Source organism: Misgurnus anguillicaudatus, chromosome 7 (genome assembly GCF_027580225.2).
Source record: "Misgurnus anguillicaudatus chromosome 7, ASM2758022v2, whole genome shotgun sequence".
Classification (NCBI taxonomy): Eukaryota; Metazoa; Chordata; class Actinopteri; order Cypriniformes; family Cobitidae; genus Misgurnus; species Misgurnus anguillicaudatus.
The window spans coordinates 18,340,427-18,352,985 of NC_073343.2; the positions used below are offsets into that span (position 1 = coordinate 18,340,427).

Consider the following 12,559-nt stretch of genomic DNA (forward strand, 5'->3'; position numbering starts at 1 on the left):
ATAGCTTAGCATAATCCATTGAGTCTGATTAGACCATTAGTATCGCGCTTTGGGAAACGATGCCATACAGCAGGGTTCCTTACAATGGAGGGCTGGAGCACTGCAGAGTTTAGCTCCAACACTGATCAAACACACCTGAGTAATCTAATCAAGGTCTTCACAATCACTATAAAATCACAGGTGGGTACGTTTGATTAGGGTTGGAGCTAAACTCTGTGCTCCGGCCCTCCAGGATAAGATTTGAGGAACTCTGCCATACAATATATTGTGCGTGGGAAAAACCACCTTCTGTCCAATACTGATTAATTGTTTTGCAGTTAATGCAAACATTTAGTGTTAAACACACCACCACAAGCCAATACTAAACAGAGTGTACTTTTCTACAATCCTTTTTCACTTATTCCTGTCAGGGCAGTATTCAGTGAACTGCAGGCTTGAGCCATCTGTTGGATTTTGTTTGTATTGCAACAAATTAGTCATTTGAAACCAAATGCAATGATATTCATAATGCTCCAAATAAATTACTATTTTAATTTAATAATATGTAGAAGTAGAAGTGGTTTCATAAACATTCATGATTTGGGAGCACCTAACCCAAGCCTAAACCCATCCACTGCTCAACCATAAAAAACCTTGCAAGTAAATATACAATCACGGGTATTTATTTGTTTAAAAATATTGTTTAAAAAAAACATGCGAACCGAAGCCAAAAGATAACTTTATATGATCCCCAATGCAACACAGGCTGTCAGATCTCATTCAAACATAAACCAGAACATTTATGGAACAAAATACCATTTTACATTCAAAGCTGATGTAATGACGTAATCAGTCATGAGACACACAAGAGCCAATTTTCTATCAAAGATGACATATCGCTTCTTCAGATTTTTAATGAGTGTACACACCGGATCTGACATTTACAGCGGATGGAGATTGCTTTAAAGTCTGTTCCTCATATAAATCAATCATTTGACCTTAGTACACTTGAAATATTTTAACTTTTTGAAAAAAAAAAGGTGACTGTTATGTATGCTATGTTTAATATTATAATTAATACATGGATTACATTTGCTCAGAATGCCTAAAAAGTGTGTAATATAAATGCAATTTATCCTGATGTGTACAATACAATAAAATACATTGTAAAAAAATATAACAAATATATAATTTAGGTTACATTTTATAATATAAATGGTGCCATCTCAATTTTACAACTAGGTAATAATGAAAAACACACTGTTATTGAGACAACATCTGGCAGTTAATTGTTTGTGTCACAACCACCCTGTCACGTCTAAATGGCCTCAGCATGTTCCACATGTTTATTGTGCAAATTATTTTGTTAACACAGTCAGCTGTCAGCTTGGTTTCTGTCTAATGTTGATAATAATTGAATAGAGTCAGCTGAAAATCAGTTTCAAACTATAATGTATTCTCATTTGTTTCTTAATTGTAGATTAACAATAAATTTTTCAGTGTTTATGGTTTTATGTGACAGTTTTACATGGCAGTACACATTTTATATCTTACAGTGACACACAGTGGTATAGTGCAGGGTATACCCACTTCTTTATTAGATGGCATGGGATATCCCACTTCTATATTAATAATATTAATTTCATAATGATCCTTATGCTGAGAAGTCAAGTAGCTGAAGTTAAGTGACAATACTGGTCTCATTTTGGAGTGAACTAAATATGCAAGACTAGTCTTACATATTACTGTTTGCAACACAGACCATTTAACCTTGGTTGGGACACTTAAACAATATGGTGGCATAAATGAAGAGTATACCCAAAAAGTGTCTATATCATGACATACAACAACTCAAAAATAAAAAGCTAAACATATCTTTGGAAAGCTGGGATTCTTCTGATTCGAATAATGTAAACCCTTTAAATATACAATCAACACAGCAGGTACAATTAGTGTTTTTTTAGCCTTTTTCAGGAATGCTAAGGGGTTTAATAAGAATACATCTGTAACACTTAATACTCCTAACACGCACGCACACAAACACAGATAAACCTGTCAGTAAAATGGGTGTTATTGCTCTTTTTTATGTGAAAACAAGGTCTGGAATCGTACATTTCCACCTGTCAAATATATAAGATACGTCACAAGTGAGGTAGTCTATATTAAATAATACCTTTTAAAATATTACACTGACGTCTTTCAGATTAAACAAAATCACTATCCAAAGCCTACTGGCCCAACTCTCTCCAATCCCTCCCTCTCTTTATTTCCACACTGTCTGATAACCACTGATGCCACTATTGGCAAATACATCATTCCACGTCCCTGAATTACTGGAGGATATGCTCACAAGCTTTGATTGAGAGCTGATATGTGTGTGGGGGAACTCTGGAGAGTTTATATGCTACTATTTTAAATTTATTGACATTTTTACCACACCTCCTCATCCTTATTTGCTGTCAGAGACTCTGTAATGTTCTCCTCGTCCAAACCCTCCCCACTCTTGTCCTGGACCTCCATGGAGCAAGCTGACTCAGACGCTCTGGATATCAGCACCAAAGTGCAACTGCATGGGGTACTGTGGAAAAGACCATTCGGGAGGTCTTCAGCAAAGTGGTCCCGCAGGTAACGTTTTGTTTTGTTTTGTTTTGTTTTGTTTTGTTTTGTTTTGTTTTGTTTTGTTTTGTTTTGTTTTGTTTTGTTTTGTTTTGTTTTGTTTTGTTTTGTTTTGTTTTGTTTTGTTTTGTTTTGTTTTGTTTTGTTTTGTTTTGTTTGAAAAAACTGTTTCGGTAAAACCACAATACAAACAACGAATATACCTAACATTTTAATCTTCACTGTAGACCCAGAGCTCTAGTGGCATTTGTTATTAAGTAGCTATAAAATTTTATCGCTGTTTTTGCTGTGCGGAGAAATTCATGTATTGAATTTAGGATAGTATATTTTTCTGTATTGCCTTGTGCTGTAATGTACTTCAAAAGCTTTTATGGCTTAGACGATATCCTGTAACCCATCATTATATGCAGAAGGTTACTGAGCAGAGTTGTGCCAGTAAGCTGAGTAAGTCAGATCTATAAGAATGTTCTGTACTGCTGGCGAGATTTTATACATTAGGAAACATAAAAATCAATTTATAGATGGCACACAGTTTTGTGAGATCAGCGCTGTGCTGTCATAGAAATGAATGTAATGTTTATGGATATCTGATAAGTTAAGAACAAAAATAAAGTAATCAATTTGAGTAAGAAAGCTTTTTGATTGAGCTTACATTTTTGGATAGTCTAAATATACAGTAGTTATTAATCTAGTATATAATCTGTATTTTTTTACTGCTATTAGCTGTTGTGCATCATTGTGAAAAAGTTTGTGCTTTCATAACAGATTCTTCATCATCAAGGATAGCTTCCTGTTATACTATGCTGAGAACGAGAAAAAAAACTTTGAGACAAATCGATACTTTAACATTCACCCTAAGGTATGCATGCATACACACACACACACACACACACACACACACACACACACACACACACACACACACACACACACACACACACAGATTTTGTGCTTTCTTTACGTGCGTTTTATTTGATTGCATAGAACTAATGGCCTACTTAATAGTATTTTAATATATATGAAGATTTTTGTTCCAAACTGGATGAATGGCATAAAAAAATAAGCTACGCCAAAATCAGTATTGTATCAGGTCAGTATTAAAAAGTAAATTCTTAAGTTTACGTAAAATCCAATATCCGCTGTGTTAGTGTCGTCATCTTTTCTCCATTTTTTCCCAAAACGTGATAAACGCCAGTCCTTTTTCTCTGCAGAATTTAATAAATCTGCTCAACAAATCACAGCGCACCATTCCATGCACTATAAACAACAATGGCGGTGCGTTGAATACACACTGAATCCTAGTTTTCCCTCATCTACTTTGTACTTCGTGATCAACAAACAAACAAAACCCAAATAATACTTTTAATGGCATTGCTAAATCTGTGGTGTTTTTTTGTGACGGGAAAGAAATGTAAGCCATCAAAAACTAATAATTTATGCGAGAGGCACTCAGGAGAAAAAAAAATGTCGGCTGTTGCTTGATCTCCCGACAGCATCAAGCTTCTTGACCCCAGGGGTTATTTTACTCGAGGCCAACGAAAATCGAACCTTTAATATATAAAAAGTTCTCCTTATAATAAGTTCTCCTTATACTATCATATTTAACACATTACAATTTTACAGTAAAAAATATAAATTAATATTCTGAATGTTGGATGAATAAATGTTAAAAAGCAATATTACTATATTGCAGATATTCTATATTAGTAATTTTATAATTACAACAGAGTTGGAATATAGCTAATTTTTCTGGTGCCAGATTGTTTATTTCATTTGATGTTAATTTCATTTCATATTTTATTATATCAATAAAAAAATTCTAATTTTATTGCATTAATAAAAATCATGGTTACCATAGAGCAGGGGTATATACTGCGTGGTGCTCTCCCTCTTTGTGTCCCAGATCTGTCAAAAATATAACATAATCCAGCATGCAGAAATATTTATTAAGGCTACTTAGTTTTATATTTAATTTTAATTTGATACATTTTATAATAATTGATTTTAATGTTTTAGGGGCCATTTACATGTCACAAGTAAAAGGGCATGTTAAATGCGGGTCAATCTTTTTTTAAGTCTTTCCAAAGCTCTCTAAAGGTTGTGCTCCCATGGTGTCTTCTGTTGCTAAGCAACCATGAGCCAAGCTTATGGTGGCAAGAAAACCTTCTGAGTTACATCTGTAACCTCTGTTCCCTGAGATAAAGGAGCAAACAGAGCATATTAGCTTCTGATAAAGTGAGCGCTACAGACTTGAGGAGTTATTACAAAGAGATGCAGTGTCTCGTTCCATATCACAGGGAACAGAGGTTACAGATGTAACCAACACGTTCCCTTTCGAAAGAACTCAACTCTGCATCATAAAATGACACTATGGGTAACGAAATGCCCACTATGCCATAACAAGTTGTGTCTGTCCAGGTGTGAAGGTGTTACGCACAGCTTAGGACATGAAAACCTGAGATCCAGGTGAGGATTAGAGGTCCAATTATTAATAATTAGCAGAGGTGAAGGCATTCCGCGCACCTTGTAAGCTAATGAGCCTCTACTATCCATTTACTGATGTTTTGTTTCTAAGCTTACTGACCCCTACTAGAGGATCCAAAGCAGACCAGTAATTGGTTGGATCTTCTCCACAGAGATATATTCCTCCACTGCCCTAAATGGAGGAGGAAGATGAAAGGCCTGTAAAATTAAGGATCTAGCCACATGAGTGAAAACCATAGGTACAGTATGTACCCCAGTCTGGGGTGAACAATGGCTTAAATTCTTTCTGGAGCAAATAATATAATGCTTCGAGGTCACAAACCCTCCTCAGAAAGGAGGCCAGTAAAATAACCTGTAGCAGACTCAATAGGCTTGAACAGGTAAAACATTCCTCTAAAAAAGTCCCAAAGATCCCAAGCTGGAACATTAACCTGAGCAGTAGGTGTCATCCTCAAAGTGCCATGCAGGAAACACACTTTAAATTAAAGGGTGCTCCCCAAAGACAAATCCAGAACAGGCCAGAAATAACTGCCAATAGGCAAGTTTGGCCAAGATGCTGGGGCATACCTCTACTCTTTTTCGAATGACTAATGACATTTTAGATGATGGCTTTGTGCCGGTAGCATGGAAAAATACTACCATTATTCCAGTACCCAAAACCACCTATGCAAAAGATCCTAAGGACCTTCGGCCAATTGCCCTCACATCAGTCCTGTGCAAGTGCATGGAGCGCATATTGAGCAAGGAACTTTTAGCACAAATTAATGGTTCTGTCGACCCATTACAATTTGCTTATAAGCCTAATCGGAGTACCATTGATGCCTCCCTGACCTTACTTCATAAAGCTCAGCATCACTTAGATAAAACTGATGCTTGTGTTTTTTATGGATTTTACATCAGCATTTAATACTGTACAGCCACACATTTTAAAAGGAAGGTTACAAGATTTAGGTGTACATAGCTGGTTAATTTTATGGATTGAGAATTTTTTAAGCAATAGGCCCCAAAGAGTTTGTGTTAATGGAGTCTCATCTGACTGTATAGTCTTACATTCTGGGTTACCACAGGGATGTGTATTATCCCCTTTGCTCTTCTCTGTTTATACCAATGAGCTCCAGTGCAACAGGGATGATCTTGCTCTGATTAAATATGCAGATGATCTGGTTTTAATTTCTTGCCAAACAGACCGGAACTGTTCCACTTATTTTGAATATATTGAAAGTCTTGTACAATGGTTTGACAACAGACATTTAGGGTTAAACATTGAAAAGACAAACGAATTATGTTGTGGGAATCAGAATAAGAAATGTACAACTGCTCTCCCATATGAACAAGTTACCATAAAAGGTGTAAAGATAGAGCAAGTCCAAAATTTTAAATATTTAGGCACAATCATCGATGACAAACTCTCGTTCCAGGATAATGTGGACTATGTACATAAGAAAACTAGACAACGTTTAAGTCTACTTAGAAAGTTTGACATTGAAAGGAACATTTTAATTACTGTATATAGATCAATGATTGAAAGCATTTTAACTTACAACATCGTCTCATGGTGTGGAAATTTAACAATGAAACAGAAGAATAAACTAACACAAGTAATTAATGAAGCGAATAAGATTATTGGCCATAAACAGAGTACATTGCAAGAGTTATTCTCACATTCTCTGGAGAAAAGGGCATTAGCAGTTTACTCAGACCAGATTCATTCCCTCCACTACTGCTTTGAGGTCCTTCCTTCGGGGTGTAGGCTACTTGCACCATATGCCAAGAAGAAATTTTTTAAAAGATCATTTATTCCATTGGCAGTGACTGTTTTAAACCAAACTTTTAACTAGGGCCATTATTGTGAATGTTGTATTAATTTAATTGGATCATGTATTGTGTGATTTCTAATGTGTTTTTATTATTGTGGTATGTAATGTTATTATGGAATGTTTGTCGAAGCCAGTGTCAAAGATGAATTTCTGTCCAGTAAATCTGAACAGACAATAAAGTCAAATCAAATCAAATCAAATCAAATCAAATCAAATGACATCTTGGAATTTTTAATGACCACAGAGAGTCAGGACCTTGGTTTAATGTCTCACCCAAAGGACAGTGCTTTTTGACAGTATAGTGTCCCCATCACTATACTGGAGTGTTAGGACCCACACAGACCACAGGGTGAGCACCCCCTGGTGGTCTCACTAACACCTCTACCAGCAGCAACCTGGTTTTCCCAGGAGGTCTCCCAAGTTCTGACCATGCTCAACCCTACTTAGATTTAGTGGGCAAGCTGTCTTGGGCTACAAGGTGATATGGCTGCTGGCTCATGAGGTGAAAACTCACCACTTTAGATCTTAACAACTTCAGTTGAGAGATAATAACTGATTCCCTTCAGTGGCCAGACCCATAATTTACACAATTTTAGAAAGCAGTGAAATATGACTCCCTGGTTTGTGTTAGAAGGTACCTCCTTAGTAGGGTTGCCGCGGTGACGTAATTTTCCCACCGGTTAATCGGCGCGTCACAAACTCGGTGATCCCGGTATCACTGAGTGGGAGGGGCTTATAAATGCGCATGCAGACGTGCACATTTTACTTTCACTTTTGAATTACGCAACTGTTTAAATGCAGCGCTTGCGTAAGCTGCGTTAAATCGCGTATTAATTTGCGTGCAATGCGAGTGCAACAGCTGCAGGCTTGTGCACAATTCAGAATTGAATTGAGAATGACTCATAAATTCCAATTCAATTCTTGATTTTGAATTGAATTTGAATTGATGTCAAAAACAGGATCTAGAATTAAAAATCGAATTTGAATTAAAGGAAGCAGAATTGCAATTCAATAGAAATTCTAAGAAATTAATATACATATTATACAGTAAGTGAAGTGTTAAAAATGAAGCTTTCAGTATATGTCAGATATGATTGCATTGCATATTCTAGAAATTATATACGTTTAAACTACTTTTACAGATTACATTAACAGGAAAAGTTTTCCCCCAGCAATTAATGTTAAAAACTCTAGTCACATAACAAATAATGACGTTTGATTTTTTTGTAATTGAAATTTTGTGGAACACGATTGAACCTGACTTCATTTCTCAGAATGCTTTACTTTAATCAAGTATTTAAAATGGTTGCCAAACAGTTTTCCAAAGTAACTTTCCTAACACTGAATGTGAGATTCTTTCTGTTGTGTGACTGTGGAATTTCTTTGAATTGCCATGAATTTAATTCCACTTCCTATCATTCCAATTCCAATTCAAATTCAACTTCCTGTTGGGCGGAGTCAATTCAATTCAAATTCCAATTCATGAATTGAATGAAGGCCAATTCTGAAATTCTGAATTGTGCACAAGCCTGAACAGCTGGTTTACTTAAGTGCTTGAGTCAATGTGCGCATGTAATTCTCACAGAACCCGCCAGTCCCAAGCAGAGCAACCGGCTACTTCTCCATAAAAGTGCTGCTTGAATGATGGGTTTAATATTTTTCTTGATGAAAAACACAACAACAAAACGATCTCGCTTATATTAAACATCATATATGTATATTATAACAAAAACGAGTAAGCACACAGCTTCTGTCATCATCTGGTCAGTCAGCTCGCCTCGCAAACTCTGACAGAAATAAATGAAATCTGACACCTGCTGCTCTGTGACGTGACGCGCCTTCAGCTCCGTTGAATTCAGACAACAGACACATTCAGTTGTAAGTGTTCGCTCTCTCTAACGAAACTAAATTATTTAATTACACGAAAATATCAAAACGACGGTGAAAGACGGTGTCGCGGTGGGCAAGTGATATAACCGGTGAGAGGCTGAAGCACCGGTTATCACCGTTTCACCGACTATCGCGGCAAGCCAACTCCTTAGAGGAATCTCCCTTGGCTGACATGCCAACAGGGCTAGGAGTTCCAAAAACCATACTCAGACTGGCCAAAATGAAGCTATAAGTTGGAGAGATATCCCTTCTCGTCAAACCCTCTCTTTCTGCATTAGACACATCTGTACCATGGCATCCAGACCGAGCGGGACTGGATGTGTCAGGGAAAACCATAGGGACAATGGGCCGTCTTTCAAGATGCCAATAAATTAATTTCTGCTTCACCGTATCTCAATTTCTCTGACCTCAGCCCATGCCTCAAAAGAATGTCTGCTCCCACTTTCTGGGCTCCTGAAATACATATATAGCTCTGAGTGATAAACGTTTCCCTTGAGTCCAAAGGAGAACCTAATGCACCAGTCTGCACAGACTCAGGCCTCCTTGGTGATTTATGTACAAGACCACCGATGCATTATCTGTCCTGACCAGTACATGATGATCTCTGAGGACTGGAAGGAAGTGTTTCAGTGCCTGAAACACCACTAAGGTGTTTCTCTAGGCGGTTTATGACAAAGGGGATAATGCTCTGCCCACAGCCGCCTGGCTAAGCAGCCTTCCATTACCGCTACCCAACCCCTAATGCACGCATCCATCATCACTATTTTCCTGTGACAAAGCACCCCCAGGGTCAGACCATGATAGAGAAACCAGGATTTTTTCCATATAGTTATGGAATAAAGGCATCTGTGCATAACCCTGATGATACGGAATGGGTTCCCCCCTGAGAAAAAAAACTTGATTTTCAGCCACCACTGAAGACGTCTCATATGTCGCAGGCAAAAAGAAATCACTTTGGACGCTGCTGCCCTCTCTATGAAAATACTTCACATTGTGAACATTGCTTAATAAGATCCTGGACACCGCTGTCCAGATTGATTTGATGCATGCAAGAGACAGGTGCCTGCATCATCATCGAATCCCAAACCAACCAGAGAAAAAAATCTCTGCTAAGAAGTCAGACTTCTCTTTTTGGCATTTAGCCAAAGCCTCAAATGTTCCATTTGGCAGAGGACAACATGTCAAAGCTGAACTGCCATCTTGTGAGACTTAGCTAACACCAGACATTTGTCTATGTAATTTAATGTATGGAACCCCTGAAGTGTCTATGGAGCAAGGGCCAATCTTGTGAACATGCATGGGGGAAAAGCTAGCCCGAATGGAGCAACCTAATATTGGCACGCTTTACCTCCAAATGCGAAGCTCAGAAACGTCCAATGTTGTGTAAGAATGGAGATGTAAAGAATCTTGAAACAATCCTCGGATCTGAAGCAGCCACAATATTGGAAATTGTTTCTCCAAGATTGAACTTGTATCTCTTTAGAGACCGATTGAGATGCCTAAGGTCTAACAGCCGAAGCCCCCCAAGGGGTCACCTTATATTTTTGCTGCTGTCAGGAGGAGCTGGCATTAAGCAGTACACGCTTACCTTTTTCTTTAATCCACGATAAATTTAATCATAAATGCCTCTCCATGGCTACCATAGCTGCCAAAGATTGACCAATAGCTTGGGCTGTCTCCTTGGTAGGTTGTAGTGCTTTGTGTTTATACTTAAAAAAAAAGTTTAATCCATGATTTTGTTCCTTCAACATGAAGATCAGGGATAAAGGAAGTTCCCGATTCTGAGGTTGAACAAGTTTCTTTAAAAACTTCTCATCCAATTTTCTGGCTACTTTAATTTCTCGGCCGGCACTCAATGTTTAATATCTTTACCGCATGAGTTACAACCTCTAAACTCCTCATAACTGGGGGAGAGAGATGGTGTTTCTCCTAAATCCATTGCATCTAGACTCACAGCATCTAGCTCCTACGAGCTAGTGTATTCCAATTATCTCCTGATTAGGGGTGGTAGAAGCCGCAGTGCAGGCTTCCCAATCCCCGCCGAAAGCATCTGGTGAAACCAGCGAGGGCTGAGAAAGGCTTAGGGTGTTTCAAATTCTTTGGCTAATTCCATTTTGCAAACCCATGACTGGAGACTCTGCGCTGGCTCTGCAAATGCAGGTCCCGAGCCACGAGGAACCCTAACATTTCCTGACTCATCAAACAATGCTGCTTTGAGTGGAGTGTCTTCAGAGGCAGAAGCTCACAATGCTCACAGACAGCCCCCTCAAGGGCAGCCTGGGCATGGTCCACCCCCAGGCATTCCACGCAGACCTCATGTGTATACATGTCCATGATAAAGTAAGGACACTGAACAACAAAACGTTTAACCTCTTTGACCTCCCTATTTATACCTTTCGGTTTCGCCGTCATGTGTGACTTTCATCGCTTGCTGCTATTAAAGGCAAGATAGTTAAACACATTATTCAGGTGCATCAATTATTCATAATTCATAGTGTAATTTCATGACGCAGCGTTTAGTTCCCTCGAAAGTGAATGGAAGGCATGTTTGGATTTTTATCACTCATCTGCATTTCACATTAATCATATCATTATCACCACTGGGATTGTGAAGTGCTCATCCAGAGAAGAGCTGGCACACAGAATGAAAAGGAGGTTTGTTCACATCAAGTCACAGCATCCAAATGCGACACCTCAAAGGGGCTGTTTACACTTGGTATTAAGATGTGTTTTCATCGATCGGATCACAAGTGGACGAGAGAGACACATTACGTTTACACCTGGTATTTAAATCCGTCTCTTTTCTCCACTTTCGACCGCTTCTGTGCTGCATACTATGAGGGGGTGGTCTGTGAGACGGTGGGCGAGTCTCTCTGCTGTCATTCAAACCCGAGCGGGAGTAATTATGAGTTTATATGGACGCGATCTAATATAATGTCAGTGTCCACTGCTTGTTTAGCAAGTAAACATGCTGCACAGTGTTTTGTACATTAGTATGTAAGAGCTTTCTTTGAATTTTCAGCGCAATTGATGAAATAGGATCGCGCAAATTTCACACGCTTTCAAAACGAAACTACGGAGATCAGCAGCTTAGTTTTATCAATGAAAGGCTAAAAATAGCGCTGTTCACCGAACGTCACGCCAGAAGTCAAAAAAGCCGTAAAACTTGTGTTTAATACCTCAGATTAGATAAATGGGCGGAGAGAAGGCTGTTCGAACGCATTCAACCACATGTGCGTTCCGCAACTCCAAAGCGATCCGATCGAAAGTGGTTTCGACCACCTCTGGATGTGGTTGAAAGTGGTCGAAAGTGGACGAGCTCAAAACGTTTTGAACACCGTTTACACCTGGCATTAACGTCGTCCACTTGTGATCCGATCGACGAAAACACATGTTAATGCCAAGTGTAAACAGCCTCATAGTGAGTGAGAGGGTGAGATATAATCAAAGTCCCTTATCTTTGATGTAATGCAACACATTAAACTATGGATGAGAAAAAGAGGCATAAGCCTCATGTGCCTATGGTAGGAACAGAGGAAAGATGAGAAGAAACATGCCAAAGATAAATCTATGCAGCTATAGTATTTCAAAGACTGAAATCAGTGAAATCTTTTATGCTCCTCATGTCATCATTAGATTATCAGACTTTAGCCTGGTTTACACAGACAGAGGCACAATATATTTCTACAATTGGAAGGATGTTAAATGTTACACAGTGTCCATAACAATGTCCTCTAATTCAGTACCAGCTATGTTACTTATCTCGTTATGAT

General features: G+C 38.4%; 1 protein-coding gene across 1 annotated transcript in view; it reads left to right on the forward strand.

Annotated features, from left to right (window-relative positions):
* The first annotated feature begins 2,452 nt into the window (after nt 1-2,452).
* The window catches only part of LOC141349025 (pleckstrin homology domain-containing family D member 1-like), a 35,226-nt gene continuing 25,119 nt past the window's right edge, over nt 2,453-12,559 (forward strand). The window contains exons 1-2 of the mRNA XM_073869164.1: nt 2,453-2,604; nt 3,361-3,454. Of these exons, the coding sequence (XP_073725265.1) occupies nt 2,453-2,604; nt 3,361-3,454 (246 nt within the window). The remainder of the gene's footprint in view (nt 2,605-3,360; nt 3,455-12,559) is intronic.